The sequence below is a fragment of the Phalacrocorax aristotelis genome, chromosome 2, assembly GCF_949628215.1.
Source record: "Phalacrocorax aristotelis chromosome 2, bGulAri2.1, whole genome shotgun sequence".
In the NCBI taxonomy this organism is placed as follows: Eukaryota; Metazoa; Chordata; class Aves; order Suliformes; family Phalacrocoracidae; genus Phalacrocorax; species Phalacrocorax aristotelis.
Window position 1 is genome coordinate 76,801,330 of NC_134277.1, and position 16,639 is coordinate 76,817,968.

Below are 16,639 nucleotides of genomic sequence, written 5' to 3' on the forward strand. Positions count from 1 at the left end.
TTTGACACAGGTTTTATACTGCTTTATTCTGAAGAGTAATTAGGTAAACCAGTACTGAACATATGCAGCAGGAAGTCTTTAGATAGAAATGAAATTTGATTACCATGATTTCATATGGAATTTGGAGACCGGTAATTTCAATGTTAATCTCACTCAAGTTGAAGTCCTTATTTCTTTCTCATGCCTCAGACATTAAGTAATTGTATGGAATCTCCTTAATGCTGAATGCAGAACTAGAAATGGCAGATAATTTGTGCTTGAAAAGTGTGGCACTTCCAGTATTAATCCAACTGTTTTCTAACCTTGAAGGTATACCATTCTTTTTCTCAGGATATATACAACAGGGCTTCTCGTAGCTGCAGTGAACTGGTCCCCTCTTCCGTGTCTGAAGGGCAATGAGTCAAAAAATTCCACGCAGCAGAGTCTAACCTCCCCAATCTATGAACTGATGTAGCTCGCATTGAAGAGTCTTCTGGGTATACATTTTGTCACCATGATCGTTGTTGCTTGCATTCACAGGTCTCCATGGAGCTGCTCTTTCACAGATGCAAACTCTGATGCCATGCTGAATTGTCTAGCTACGCTGCAGAACTTGGGTGCTGTGTCACTGCGCATTGGCAGGGTCCGGTAGGGCACACTGGACCACCAGGGTGTAGCCAGGTACAAGGGGAGGGCTATCACACCACATGTCCACATTTTCCCCTTCTAGGCAGTAGGAATCCACAGAGCGTGGGTCACAAGGGAGAGTGGTGTGGCCAGGGAGCGGGAATGTAGCTCTTCCTCCCAGAGCCCTTTCCAACTGCTGGTATATCTAAAACAGGTTCTCACTTTTTGTTTTGGGAAAGAGATGTCACAAAGGAACAAAATATACTTGTTGCTGAGGCTGGGATACTTCTCAGTAAAATACGGTGTGTCCTTCACAGTGGGAATTCTTCAGCCCAAGGGGATGAAACATAAGGAGATAAGCTAGTTATGCTGCATATGTAGAGTACATTGTGTTACCCAGTTGATGTATGAACCTCTTAGATTTCCTTTCAAAAGTGATAGTCAGGATGCCAAGCTTTACAAGAACATGCACCACCATAAATGTAATTGTGCTTTTTCATAATGAATACACCCTACTTAAGGGGAACAGAATCGACCTGAAAGAATCACGCTGCGAGTTTTGTTGTGCCTAAACAAAAAGATAAATGGATGGTCAGCTTTAAATTCATCTTTGTGTTGCAGAATCCGGTATCCTGGTACCTCTCGGGACTCGCCACCTTGTTCATTTACTTCCAAAGAGACTTTATGGATGATCTTTGACAACACCACACCTTTTGTCTCACACATCTCTGAGAAATCTGATGCACTCTCATTGAACATATTTGTCACGCCCAGGCTTTCCAGAAGTGGCTTCAGGTCATAATCACCTTCCACGCTAAACTTTGGAAGAAATACATTCACTTTGGTGTTGGCCATCATGCTGGGATTGGTCCACTGCAATAATGTCTCAGGGGTGAGTGCCTTTTCCAGCTGAAGACATAAAGGAACAAAGGAAATTAATGATCAGTCCAAGGAGAAAGAGAGAAAAAAAAAAAAAGACCATTCCTGAACTTCCCACTCCTATCAAGCTCCCCAAAAAATAAAGTCGAAAAGGCAACCTTTGCTTTTGAATTCACAACTGCAGCATTCAGGGTTAACATACTCTCAGTTATATTGATGCAAGTATGATTTAATCCATAGGACAGGCCTCTGGAGCAACTCCACTGGATGTGCATGCTCTGACTAGTAGCTCTTTACAAGCTTTTGATAGGCAATCACCTCAACAACCATATGAAGGAACCTGAGAAAGACAGTCCCCACCCAGGTTACACTCAGCCAACTGGCAGATCCAAAAGTCTTGATTCCCGACCCTAGAGAGTAATGAAATTGCTGGTATCTGGGACAGAAGAAGACTCCAAATCCAGAGCCTGATCTCAATTAAACATGCAGTTGTTTGAGCAATTTTTAAAATACTGGGAAGTGAGGAGGCAAAATTTACAGCCACAACAAACTGGTATCAGGAAAGGCCTCACTTGCATCTTAAGATGTGTGTGTTCTGTAATTTACTCCTACATATAAAAGTACCTTACAGATGCAAAGGCAGATTTCTCCTGCCTTTAAAATTTATGGCCAGTTGCAGCAAATTGCAAAGGAGACTTGCTGATCATCTGTCTCTTAATTCTTAAAATTTGAAGAGAGGTGAAAATATGTTCTAAAATTTTCATAGAGAAATAGCATAAGAAATAGTCATTCTTTAGGCAATGCCTTATTCATTTTCAAATTTATGTGCAATTGTAACAAAAAATGGCCCATTTTCAGGCATCTCTGCTCAAAATTAAAACTTAGAGAAATGTTAAGACCTTAGTAAAATAAATCATGGATACATGTCAACTGGAAAATATGAGGACGCCAGAGTGAATGATCTCAGCACTACTGAGTATGCAGTAAGTCTGACTTTAAGCACTTCACTATAGCAAGAACAAAAATCTTAAGATGAAAATTATTTTGGGGGGTCTATATTTTCAAATCGATGCAGATTTCTAAAGTGCATCATGGGCACCTTCTGCACTTTACACTGTCTTCTGTGCACACCCTATCTAAAACAAAGTCTTGTTCACAAGCTCACACTTGGCCACAGTGGAAACAATGATGTCACAAATATGAGATCAGGAACAGAGAAACAGAATGAGAAGTTAAATTCACAGGAAACTTACTTTTTGTTTCCTTCTATACGTCATCTAAATAACAAAAACCTTCCATAAGCATATGGCATTATATGCGGGCTGTTTCCAAGGGAGGCATCATACCAATTCTGTTTTTCTCTCACCTGCTCCAAGCCAGTGGTCTCATCTTCAATCTCTTTGGGCAGCAGAATGAGCATGCTTATATGTTTGTTAAGGCATGGAAGCTCAAGGATGGCAACATTTAATTCTTTTACATAGCCCAGGCAAAAAGTAGCTTCCAGATTCATCATTTGCACTGGTTTAGTGTCAGTCTGCAAAACACAGAGGAAACAATCTAGCACTCCTTTTAATTCACAGATAAAATGGCAAGAGAGGAAAGTTTGTAAGCTTGCATGGAAGCCGTACATTCAGTTACCATCAGAGAATTTGTTGGCTTTCATGTGTAATGAAACCAGCTGTAAAAGACCCTGTTGGCTTTTTACTGTAGGCAGCTTTCCAAAGAAAACTGGAACAGAATTCTAATTAATATGATAGCAACATACTGGGGATGTGCCTTAAAAGAGAAATTTACCTAATATTGGTGACCCTTTGTGACTGTTTCACTGAGTGCTGCAAACTATATTGTCTACAGGGCATCGTAATGCCAGTGTCAAGCTCAGGGCACATCTGAACAGTGAAGGTCAAGCTGTTCATACGAATAATTGATATTTTGGTTCAAGAGCTGAAACAGAATAAGAAGAAATTTCAGGCTCACCTAAAGCCCTGCGTCTTTGCTTTTCATGAATGAAACAAAACGAAACAAAACTCTCAATTTCATAGGGAAGTTTTACAAACTGTTCTGTTACTTTAGAAAATAAAACCTTGAGATGTTTCACTCAAGTGTTTTAGTGCTGATTGTATAATTTTAAAAACTTTTTTAGCTGAAACTGTTGGCTTATATGGTAATTTATGCATATTTTCAGTGAACCTGAAACTCCAACATTTTTCATGCACATATATAGATGTATGTATGTACGTATGTATTTGGAGTATAATCTCTTTATCTCTTAAATGTTGCTCAGCTTTTCAACTTGGTTTAAAGCTGACTGTCTGATCACAATATTAATCACTGGTCACAGATTCCTGAAGTGACGAATATTAATAATAATGAATTAATAATGAAGTGAACCAGCCATGGGTGCTGCACCCATTTGGAGCTCGTGGCTAACAGGGCTGGTATGCAGAGGGCTGCAGTCCTGAGCCTGACTGGAAAGAGGGAGAGTGATGGGTCATCATCCCTGAAGAGGAAAGCACAGTGCCAGGCACCTAAGGGGTACGCTCAAAAAGACCCCATGGGTGTAGATGTTTCACTAGCTCTGTGACCATGAGAAATACAATGTTTTGTGCTTCACCCCTGCTGGTTTTGCAATGCAGCCTCTGGTACAAGCTGCAACCTCTTGGAAGAAGCCACCCATGAGAATGTGCATCTCATTGTAGGCAATGGCTGCCTCTGATTACTTGTACTCAGCTCCCATTGTCTCAATATAATATCAGGACAGTCTGTTTTCACACTGGGCCTTTGAAAGACGGATGTGGAAGGGCCAGCAAAGTTTTAAAACAACACAACAGGCAAACTGGTTTATGGACCATTGCAAGAGCATAAAGATTTAGACAGAGTCTAAGAATGCCATGGTAGTGATAAACATTTCTTTTTTGCTCTTGTTGGGATTTCCTTAGCTCAAAGTTTGCATTTTCTTGAGTGGAAACAGTACTCTTTTTTTTTTCCCCCCCCAGAACATACCTTGTTGACTTTAAAAGGACATTCTTTGATCTCTGCCTCTGGAAACTTCTTCATCCAGTTTGTGACAAAATAAGCTGCATTAACTAGGAGGATCTGAGTCTGGTCACTTACACTAGCCTCATTCAAAATAGTCTCCATTTTGCCTGTGAACAGGTTTAAGATGGTTGTTAATACAATGACAAATTATCAGTATATCAATTGCTTCAACTGAATATGGAAGCATTTCACTAAATTGAAAAAATTGTGTCCTGCGCCTCACAGGTAAAAGGTTTTCATTCTAATGGAAAATTTGAAAAAGAAGCATTTATTTCAAACTGCAGCTTAATGTTTGAAATGGGATTTGGGATCAAGGTAGATCTTCCAAAGACATGTTTTCTTGGCTTATATAGCATGGAATCAAAAATATGTCTACTGCTTTTGTTCAGTACCTTAAAGAAGGTACTGAATTTTCAGTGAAATTCAACAGGTATAAGTGAAAAAGCATTTGTCATTTGGAGAGCAGGACTTGTAGGGAAGTTCCAGGTTAGCAGCAGCAACTCACTTCTAGATTGATACATGAGTAGAAAATAACTAGAATAACAAAAATGCCCTGCTTTGATTACAGTTCATAACCAAATACTGCTACAGACTTCAAGAAGAATATGGAAATGTTGTCCCTTCCCCTCGCTCTTTTAGACCTGTTCAACCACTGCCATAAAAGACCCTGAGTTCAGAGCACTGGGGAGGCAAGTCCTGCCTTCACACATGAACTGCACAGGCAGGGGCAAGGTGCTTCCACATGGGCACCTAAGAAGCAGACTCACGCACCCATGTTTTCATATTTATACCACATGAGGGCAACAGGCAGCAACCGAGCCCAGAGCTACCGCTGCACAGGCTGCAAACAGGGTCTGTTATGGGCGCTGCGTGCTCACATGGGCCTGGGCTGGACCTCTGCCCCCACAGACCAGGCAGGTTCTGCCCAGGGACCCTCATGGTCACTGACTGCATCTCCTGTGACTCGGCCCGGTGGCTGGTGGCTCAGCAGTACTGCAGGAAAAGTGTCCACAGCCCCATTTCCACAGAACGGCAAATAAGAGATGCACATCTTCTTGTGGCTCCCTTGCTGGCAAAAGCAGCTGAGCTGAGCTAGGCTGAGCCATTAATTAAGAGCCTGAAATTCAGAGTCCAGCAAGTACTTCCCATTACAATAAAACTTTTAAAGGGAACCAGGGCCTGGATTCGATGTATTGATGTCAGATGTTTGTGAAGCTCCACAGCCAGTAGCTGTTGCTCTCCCAAACTGTCCTGCTGCAGTCAAATATGAGCAGCTTTCCCCAAGGCTAATGCAAGGTCAGACTCACATTTCCACCTTCAGAAATGCTGCAGTAGTAAAGTTAGTGATTTCAAAACATGCTGACATTGCTAATCCTCATGATTCCAAATAGTAGGTCTAGTCCCATTGCTTTCACTCTGTATTTACTTATAAAGGCATTACTAAAGACGTGTCACGAGGACAAAGATCTCTTTCTCCAAAGAGGCAAACAGCATCCCCAAGGTTAAGCTGCACTCACCATCAGTTAGCTCTGAAATAGATTTGTTGATCTTCTGTCGGGTTTCCTCAGTTTTTTCTTTGAACTCCACTAATTCCAGTTCAGATGGAAAAGGCCTCTTTGTGGAGTTGACAAAGTCCTGAAAGACACAAGGTACCAAAGTCATCCTTGGTTAAATGCCATCCACTCAATGGCTCTTTACAGAGCCTGCAACATCAGCATCCCGAGCTTCACCACGGGGTAGTTGGGGAGTTTATTATGATGGACAGCTATCAAATAACAGTGGGTGATAACCAGGATGCACAGCTGCATTCGGCACATCACTTTCAAGGTTGTCTTCAGTTCAGCGGTGTCATATCAGGAGCTAAAGTAACTTTGGTATTGCAGGAGCAATGATACTGCCAGAATTTGAATGAATAAAACAAGCCTCAGCCCAGGCCTGGGTAAGAGAAAGGACTCAGATAAAGGCCACAGGCTGCTTGAATCCTGTCTGTCCTCACCAGATGAGATGTTTATTGCTGTGAATGGGTATTGGCCTTTGCTGCAGCAGAGGCTGAACTGCAGGCAATCTGATTATAGCATCATTTAAGCACATTGAATTTTCTGAAATACCACTTTTAGGCTGATGATGTCCTTGCTTGGAGCCTTATTCAAGGCCAACTTTGGGAAAGAAAAACAAACAAAACCACAACATTTTTCTTGGATATTTGCAAGGTCCATAAGTTATAAGGCCAAACACCACCTTCCTCACTTGTGTCGTTTCAATAGCCAGGCTTCTGCCTCCTCAGACAGACTAAGAAAACTACAGCTTATGCAGTAATTACTTGGGTGTGTGAACTGGACACACACTTGCACCACCAACTTTCTTTAAAACTCCTTTTTGCTCATACTTAAAATGCAAAGACCTTGATGTGGCATAGAAGTTATGTTGCATGCAAAACCTACTGAGCTACTGACCTAAAGGATATTAATGAAAGAATTAGAAGTGTTGTAATAGTTATGTAGCTTGGGGTCAAGCAGCACACTCATCCATCCTCCTACAAACTTCTATGGCAGCAGAGAATATTATGTTGTTCGTCATCTGAGTCTAGGCAAGTGACAGCCAAAAGTGAGAGAAATTATTTTAAATAACATTGCAGTCTGACACCACAACCTGTAACATGCTGGCCAAGCAATTCATAGCGCCTGCATTTTATTATTATTGCATTCCGCAATACTTACCGTGGTAAGATTAAGAGACTTTTCTACAAATAGCCGTTTGACCATTTTCAGTGCAAAGAAAGAGCAGAGTTTGGAAACATCTGAAGTTAGTGTTTGAAACCCGAAAGAAACATCTTTGACATCTTGCAAATGGAGTACCTGTTAAATGAACACAATAAAATGCTAAGCATAATTTTTATTATCTAAACATTCCTAACAGCTTAGCAAAAAATAATGCTGGTTTGTGACCAGAGCTGTGGCTTTTCTTATTTAAGCTAACAACACAGCCTCTTGCTGTTGTTACTCAAAAATAATTTATTTATTTGACATCCTCACATAAATTTAAAAACTTGATCCTACCAGAACTTTAACCAAATGCACTTCCTTCCTGTGAGAAGTCCAAAGAGATCAATAGAGCTGTTCGTGCTGGTGATGTGGCTTAGTCAATTAAAACTCTCTAGAACGGAGTCATAATGTTCTCACCAAACCTACATTCCTGGCCAAAAACCTGGAGCTTTTCAGCCAGATAAGTGAGGGTCACAGTTAGTCTCCTTTCTAGAAGTGGAGTAAAAAGACACCTTTAAAAATGCTTAACCGATCATCAAGTTTTCTGAATCCTGTAACTGATACATGACATCACATGATATTTCAGGAAAAATTGATCAGATAACTATGTCTGTTTTCGTAGACAAAGTATGAGCTGGAGGTAGGGCTGCTGACCCACACATGGCCACCTCCCAGCTCCTGTGAATGACAAGCCCAGTTCTACGGAGTGTTGGGGTGACCTAAAACTCGCTGCTTTTAGGCACCAGAGGTGAGAAGTTACTGCTGGTTTTGTTTGAAAATAGCCCTGTAAACATTAATTGAACTTCTAATGCCTGCTTATTACAGGGACTTTGATGGTGGCTGTTTCATTACAGGCAGCCTGCCCAACCCTCCTCACCTGTCTCATATTCCCACATGAGGCATAGCAGGCAGTAAGCGACCTTCTTTTCCCTTTGTCCCTCACTCCTGCTCTTTCTCCCTGAACAGATCACACCTTCACAAACAAAACAAATTGCTGCTCTGCCTTAGCCACCCCTCCATGCCCTCCCCTCTATTTGTTTAGTGGGTGCAGAAGGAAATAAGCTCCCAAGGACGCAGCACCAGCACAGCTCTCGGCCAAACTCCACAGCCATTTCCTTAAAAACAACTTTCTCAACTTATTTCCTTTTCCTCCAACAGTTTCATTTCTTAGCATGTTAATTGCAGAAAGCTTCTGTGCCTGGAAACTATGTTTGGGGAGAAAGCTACGCTAATGCAACTTCTCTACCTGGGAGAGCTTTTGGCACAAGTTTTTAAACTGATATTCCAGAGTAAGGCTGCCAATCTGGCTCCTTTTGTATCTAGTATTTAAAACCCAAGCACAAACTCAGGGGCAGGCAGAAGCTAGAATAGACATGGAAATAGGAGATATTACATTTAAAAGCATACCAAGTTCTCCTTAGTATCTGTAGTCAGCACTTTTATACACCACTTGAGAAATATGAAACATAAACGCGCTTGTGTAACAGAGCTCCATTTGTGGATGTGTACATCAGCTTAATATGGGATGGCTCAAAGCAAATTGCAGACACAAGTGAAAACAACATTAAGGGCAGGTTAATATTTTGAACTCTCCCATTAGAAAGACAATGCTTGAATTTTGAAATGGCAAGGAAGCTGCAGGCTGTCACTTCAGTTTTTTTAAAAAATCTAGAATTAATTTTTAAATTTTTTTTTAAAAAACAATGCTGTTTGGAAAAATCTGCAATGCCTAGAAGATCTTCATGGATATATTGCTGTGCAGCTCTGCAAATAGCACAAGACATTGAATTTCTGTGGCACGAGGCAGGGCACAGGAGGCTGCACTCGGGGGTACCTTCAGTGAATGAGGAGGTACAGGGAGGAATTCCCAAAGGAGGGAAAATATATTCAAATATGTAGAATTTCCCTCAGAGCCTGGTGATAATCAGCATATAAATGTATACTGAATTTGCTTTTTATCCACCTTTATGTAACTGCAGAAACTGTGGGATAAAAAGGAGCTACACAAATCTTTGCTTACACAGAGGCAGCAGAAGAGGCTGCAAGGCTGCCTCCCTGCATCACAGAGTGAGCTTAATAAACTGATTGCATCACAACTGCCATGCTGCATCTTGGTATTGGAAACCCCTTGAACACCATGAGCTGCTATAACGAGAAACACAGTTGAAGTTGTGCCCTCTTCTACTGCATCCACCTCCTCTTAGCGGTATTGCAGGAGAAAGGGGAAATGTCAGCGGCAGGGCCGCTAAGCATACTCGCTGCTGACAGAAAATGGCAAAATTATTTCCAATACTATAAAGCTTAGGCATTTTTGAATAATGAAAAAACAATTATCTAGAAAATGCAGTGAGCTTGACTGTGATTTGCAGCCACAATCGACACTACACTAAAAGGAGACAAGGCTTTAACACAACTGTTGAGGACTCTGCCATGTCCCCTTCTACCTTGTACACACTTGAGGAAGCTTTTTCTTTATGCCAGATTTTCAACCTCTTTTGCTGTGTGGAGCCATGGAGTGTGGAATTGTTCAGGAATTTCAGCCAGACGGTTTGCAGCCTGGCTTACAAAGGAGCCAGACATCCATCAGAATATTAAAAAAATAAATAAGAAAGCCACCTCTGATAGCCATATAATTTCGCCACCACAGAACAGGATGCTGACAGCTTACCTGTTTCATTTGGTCTGCAGTATCACCTTTCGTAGCTTTATATGCCAGAGCCAGAGACGTTGAGATACACAGCGGGGCAAAAATAATATTGGCTGTTTTGTCCTTCTCGCATAGTTTTTTGAACATATCAACTGCAAAAGCAGTGTTTGCTAGTTGCAGAGCATCCATTGTCATTCTGAAACAGAAAAGGGAAAAGAGAGATGATTCAGAGTGTAATTCTAGCTCCTGCTGTGGTGGGGCTGGGTCAGAGCACTGAAGGAGGCTGAGCACCAGTATGGGGACTGGGGAGCTTGAATCTTCAGGGAGAGAAGAGAGAGGGCCTGACTGAGCCCACCCAGCTTCAGAGCACACTGGCAGCTCCTGAGGAGCAGAGAAGGTCTCATCCATGTCCAACCAAGGAAATGCAAGTGATTCAGTAACAGCCACCATCCTCAAGTGACAGCTGGCAGTGCCACGTGTTACATGGAGTCAGTATTACCAGAAGCACTTGGGGAAATCTGGGTTAGGTCAGGGTGACCCATGCATATTGAGTCAAATTGGATCACATATGAATTTAATCTGTTTTTAATTGATACTCTCAAAATGTGCCAACTTATAAGGTACTTTGCCTATGCTCCGGGCACTCCTGGCTCTCAGACAGGCCTTTAATAGTCTCAAAATCTTTCCTGTCTCTTGCTTCATGGCTAATTGTTCATTACAGCTTTAGCTTCAGAACACGTCCTCCCTCTAAGGGATGATTCCCCATTCTCCCGAGTCTTGCTAGAAGTCTCCAGAAAGCCATCTGGTCCTGTAGGTTGAAATTGTCCTAGAAACTTAAAGGAGGCATCCTAAATAAATACTGCTGTATGCCCACTCATCACTTACACTGTTTTAACTGCAAATATTTTCCTAGCCATTCTTAATAACTGCAATTGCCACATGGCTGTTGGATGATCTGTGCAGTCAGGAATGGGAAGGGTGGTGCCCAAGGGACAGTTGCTGCAGTCCACACTCTGGGAAAGCCAGAGTATTCGCATCTTCCAGGCTGCTTTCACGTACCTGAAATTGCACTTTGGTGTAAGCATGTTCATGTAGATTGAAGCTAAGAAGGGTGAACCACAGAATTTCAGTCAATTGCACAAGTCTGGCTTTAAACCAGCAAGCACATAGAAGATTGACCCAATATCATGTATCTCTAAAAAAAAGGTGATCTGTTAAAATTGGTCTGTTAAACAGCTCCATCAAAGCTATTGACAGAAAGGAAATGGAAAAGATGAATACTGGGAGAGACTTCAAAAGGCATAAGATTTCACAGAGAACCTAAAAGGTGTCTCCAGCATTTGCTCTCTCCAGGAAAAACAGCAAAATAGTGGAATAAATACAGTGTGGAGGGGTGATTTTAAAAGTTGTGTTCTTATCCAGACACATACACCTGTCTATATTTGCATTTCAGGCTTTGACACTGAGATCTAGGGGTCATTTTTTATCCTATTATAGAAAGGAAAGTCAGTTGTTTCTTACATGGGTCGGAGGTTTGCTGATCTTTTGAGAAACACCTTAAGGACAGGGGTTTATCACCAATAACTGACTACTTAATACTACAGTCTCAAACATTTACTAGTTCATATCATTTGCATCCTAGCCAGGATAGATCTCACTGGGTGAGAGGAGAAAGATACAAGAAGACAGACAGGGGAAGAGGGAACACATGGGCAGGGAACTGTCCCCAGCAAGGTACCTTTCTTGACCGTTCACTCTCATCCCAGTTTGGAAAGACATTTTGAATTGGAACAATCTCCTATTTGAGTGTGTGTGTCATACTGCCCAACTTAGCTGAACATCTGACACCATTGTACGGAGACGCTGTAGAGCAGTTGTGGTACTTGACAGCAGTGAATGACTTCCAAATAATCTGGGGTACTTATAGATTTTTATGGGAGGTCTGGTGCATAATTTGCACATGATACCACAGAGAAAATACATTGATTTACTCATAAGGCCTGTTTGATTAGAGAAGGCCTCTTACAAAATAAATGTCTTTATTTTAATTTTAATTAACTTACGTATGTTCTTGGATCTATTTGGTAAGGCAACTGGTTTATTTGGCAACTGGTTTCTTTTTGGCTAAAAGATGCTATATAAAAGGTTACTGAAATGCACTGCACAATTTAATGAGGTAAAAAGAAAAAAGATATTGGCATAAAACCAAGGCTTTTTAAATCCATGTTTGAAAAGCACACTTAACCAATACTGTACTCTTGCAAAATGTTTTGACTGTTGGTATTAGCAACAAACTGTTTGCTAACAAATCCCCTCCCACTGGGAAAAAAAAAAAGGAATTTGTCTTGAAGAGGGGAAACATGAAATGTATATCACTGAAGAAAGGTATCCCCACATAAAAACAGTATACTTTGCAACACCTAGAGGCTTTGGCAGAACCCTGAATTCAGAGCGAGTCTGGCTGGACTTGTCCATCCTCTCGTAGCCTGGCAGTGCCCAGCAGCTGCTTGATAAAGAGAGATTATCCATGTGAGATCCCCTTTTACAGTGTCAGCTGGCATTGAGCTGGTGTCAGAGTGAGGTTCAGGAAATGCATCTCAGAGATCTTATGGCTGTAAAGGGAAAACTAAGTGCCAGCCCAGCACTGCAACGTCTCATTAATGTAGTCACAATTTCTCACGCTTGAAAGCAACTAATTACCAGAAAAGTTAAACTTGCCAGAAACCATGGGCTCAGCACACCTTATAGGAAGAGAGCTTTGGGCAGAACAGTGGCAGAAGACAGAACGAATTTGAAGGACCGAGGCTGCTGATGAGGGAGTAACAGAACAACAAGGCCTAGGGTGCAAATGTAAAATCACCCTTTAAAATGCCTCTCTGCAGTTGCTCATCTCAGACGTGTACCTTTGTGCCTGTGCATGTCTTAAACTCCCTTGAATAGGCTACCTATCTTATCTTCCCCATTAACTCAGCCATTCACAGATGAACACACAATACATTCGCATACTTTGTCTCCTTCTCTCCTTCTCTCTGCCCCCACCTCTCAGCTAAAATTTGAAGATTTGGGGCAAGTACCAACTTCCCAGGTATTTCTTACCGAGGAGCTGGTGGAAAATTACCCAGGGAAATAAGAACGTGACATTCAACACCTACCACCCTCAAGAAGACAAACAATACGAAGGATCTCACAATGCAGAACGAAGCATGCAGTTCACCTGGAAAAAATCTTATTTGCTAGTGGGGTAGAATATCATTCTTTAGTGCTGGCTGTCCTGATATGATTCTATTTAGGCCTCTGGATCTTCCTTACAGGCTAAAAAACAACATGCAATCATAACCACTCAAAATTATTCCTTGTTCCTTTCTGGCTTAATATTGCAAATGTTATGCTTTCATTCTAATGTTAGTATTTTCAGTTATGTTGGCAAATCTAGGGTGATTTTAAGATGCCTATGTGCTACCTGTGTTTTGCTTCCTTGGGTTGCAAGAGACTCAGACTAAGAAAATAAAATAGGAAATTTGGCAAAATTGTATTAAACTCTTCTTCCTTCTGCCAGTGAAAATCTGTACCATGGCTTTAAAACTCTTTTCTGACCTCATTGGTAACTCTGGTACTGTTCATTTGGATCATTTTCTACAAACTTTCGATGTTGCTTTTCAGTGAGGAAAATGGGAAGTATTTCATGGTGAACCTTTTATTTACCTTTTGTTCATCCAGTAACTGCTGATACTCTCAAAGCTTCTTTTGTGCTGAGTGAAACTACTTCTGGTAGTGATAGGGCTCTCCATTCTTATTATTTCTTTCTTTTGGTGCTACTATTGAAATAACGCCCATTCAGGGCATTTTGTTGGGAAAAAAGCTGTTTCACCCTTAACCTGGAACGATGGACTACAGAGCGTAGAATAACCTCTAATCCACCATCTTTTTCAACTGCACCTGGTCAGTCAGTTTTCTATGCTCTATTTATCAATGATGTATGATATTTAGGAGCTCATGACATTCATATTCTTGAAAAGAATTTACTGTATTAAGTATAAAAAATCTTAAATTTCATTAAAGCCTTGAGCATCCCAAGCCTTATGAGTCCATTAAAGCCAGTTCCAGTCAAGTGAGAAGGGTTGAGGCTCCCATTAAGAGGAAAGCCCATTAGCTGCCCATTAGCAGTCTTAGAAAACAGATGTAACTCCAGAGCCAGTAATCACAGGCAACCCTCAAACAGGGAGGAGTCAAAAAATTGAAAATGAAATTTTAAAAAGGCCTGCTGCATGGATTCTTGCCAAGTCCCTCCTTTCCCAGGAAAGTGGTATGTCAGCATTTCCAGAGAGGCCGGCGGCACTGGGGCATCTTCTAAGCACAGGTATCCTGTAATCCACCCAGCTTTGCTTAAAACTGTGACTCTGCCACAGCGTTACAGAAACACTTCCAGATAGAAAAGGGAGCTGAAAGGCTACTGAACCAGTTTACAAAAACCTGATTTAAACTTGTTTATTGATATGACACCATTTTTGCTTAGTTACTCTTGAACACAATAACAACAACGAAACAAAACAAAACAAAACAAAACAACAGAGAGGCTTTGTTTACTATCTGCTTACTAGGAGAAAAGCTATACATAGCTTATCTTTTAAAAACACCATCAGGAGAATAGCAATGTCTGCGTGGAAATGTCTGACAAGTCAAGTTAGCTAGACGGTAGAGATAATGTGATAAAGCAGAACAAGAATTTATTTTATTCTTGTCTCGGTTAAGCAGACCTTCCAGGAGACAATACCTGCGGCAGATAGCAGAAGCATGGACAGTGCCCACCATCCGGTACTGGGGGTTTTACAGCTGTATTGGGTTTACAGCTCAGGAGCTGAGAGTGTCAGCCCTGTAGTCTCTCCAGTTCAAACAAACTTCCACCTAGAGGATAAATTATATGAAACAAGCCACCCGCAGGTTTCATGAGTGAGGCATTAATATTTGAAACTAGCTGAACTATTTAGCATGGCCCCGCTTCAGCTCTTACTCAGCAAACGCGTAATATAAAGGAAGTAGATGACTTCTGTGAGCCTTTTCTCCTTACTTCTGTACAAATGACAACTCTCCAGCTGGCAGACTACGTGGCTACACAACAAGGACAGAGTTTCCTCTGAACAGACATCTCTTGGAGGAATGCAAGACATCAGACTGATGCGGGACCAGAGCATCTCATATGGCTAGGGAAAAAGCACTGTCAGCAGTATAGCAGGGAAAGTCACTCCAGGAAGGAGAGAAACGAGCTACGGCAATATGCTTTGCTGTACCTCAATAGCCAGTGAATTCTTCAAACTAAATGGTCACACTGAAAATAAAATTGGCAATTACTGGACCTAAATTCCTGCCCTTCACTTTAAACAAGTGCGATTAGTGATTTGATTAATAACTCAAAGCAAACAGAGCAGAGCACACACACCTCTGCAGAAAATTACAGGAATATTCCTCTGTATCAGAGACTTACAAAACAGTCTAAACCCTACTTTGACACATGGAGCATTTTCACGGCATCATACACAACCTGCTTTTTCTGATAGGGGGAAAGCCATTTGCAATAACCCACCATATGTTAATAACTCCTAATGCCCTTGCTGTCTCACCTGCCAGATCCTATTCACTCCTTCCAATCAAGCTTTTCAGGAGGAAGAAATATAGCATGGCAAATGCAGCAATTTTGGGATAAAACAAAAACGTTGTAGTTTGGGGAGGCTTTTTTCTCCTTCAATTCCACATGATATTTTTTTGTTTCACAAAACATTGTTTCACAGTAGAGATTTTTAAAGTATTAGTTAGGCATTAATTAAAGTATCAGAGGAAGAAAAAAAGTTGTACTTACTTGTCAAGGCTATGAACTTGGTAAACGAATCGCTGAAATGGGTACAGCACGAAGAACTAGCAACCCGTGGTGAAACCTTGCTGAGCAGAAGACTCTGTTAGCTTGCCAGCTCATTGACACCACTCCCACTTTCCCAACCTTAATTTGTGCACACACACACTCCCTCTCACTCTCGCTTTCTTTTTTTTTCCCCCTTAATCATTCCTCATGGCAACTCCTACTTTGGAGGAGCAAAATGATTCACACCAGAGCTGTCTTTGCCTGCCCAGCTACTGAAGACAACAACAAGCTCTGGCAGGAAAGAGCAGCCTTTGTGCGTTGCCTTCAGCAAGCACAGTACAAAAGGCACCATACAAGAATGAACGAAGGCTACACAGCAGAGAATACAGGAGTGAATGTGCAATTAAAAGGCCTTCTGAGCAAAACCAGTACTCCAAGTTACGTTGGAATTGCCACTATTTGCAGAAAAAAATTGTAATTGTGAAAAAGATGCCCAGGAAGACAACCTAAACGTGTAGGCATGTGTGGCTGGGCACTCTGCATCTGTATATGCATTAAGACAGTGTCTTAACTCTGTCTTTGTAAGGGGCATATGTGTGTATTTGGTTGCCTTAAAAGCCCAAGGCCAGACTAGAGTTAAGAGCTTCCTCCCATAGGCAGCCAAGTCCTCTGCAGAGGAGCAGCCTTCCCTGCTGCTAGCTATCCCCGGAGGTGGGAGGGGAACAGAAAGTCCCATCCCTTCACCTCGAGGACAGGGATCACTGGGTTCATTTCATACTGTCCATCCACTGCCATACTGATGAACATGACAGGGTGGGAGAAGAAAGTGAGAGGGAGAGATGATGGTGCAGCCCA

The 16,639-nt window shown here is 41.6% G+C and overlaps 1 protein-coding gene across 4 annotated transcripts; it reads right to left on the reverse strand.

The window, feature by feature from the left end:
• Positions 1-16,457, reverse strand: SERPINB5 (serpin family B member 5). 4 transcript variants are annotated; one of them, XM_075084179.1, is made up of 7 exons: positions 15,785-16,457; positions 9,955-10,129; positions 7,242-7,379; positions 6,042-6,159; positions 4,489-4,631; positions 2,852-3,019; positions 1-1,515 (listed from the first exon to the last, which is right to left on the reverse strand). In XM_075084179.1, the coding sequence occupies exons 2-7, from the start codon at positions 10,126-10,128 to the stop codon at positions 1,123-1,125; spliced, it is 1,134 nt and encodes a 377-aa protein (XP_074940280.1). In that variant the 5' UTR covers position 10,129; positions 15,785-16,457; the 3' UTR covers positions 1-1,122. The 4 variants fall into 4 exon arrangements, with proteins under 4 accessions (XP_074940280.1, XP_074940277.1, XP_074940279.1 ...); XM_075084176.1 differs by lacking the exon at positions 15,785-16,457 and adding an exon at positions 14,705-14,887; XM_075084178.1 differs by lacking the exon at positions 15,785-16,457 and adding an exon at positions 10,993-11,128.
• Positions 16,458-16,639: the final 182 nt, after the last annotated feature.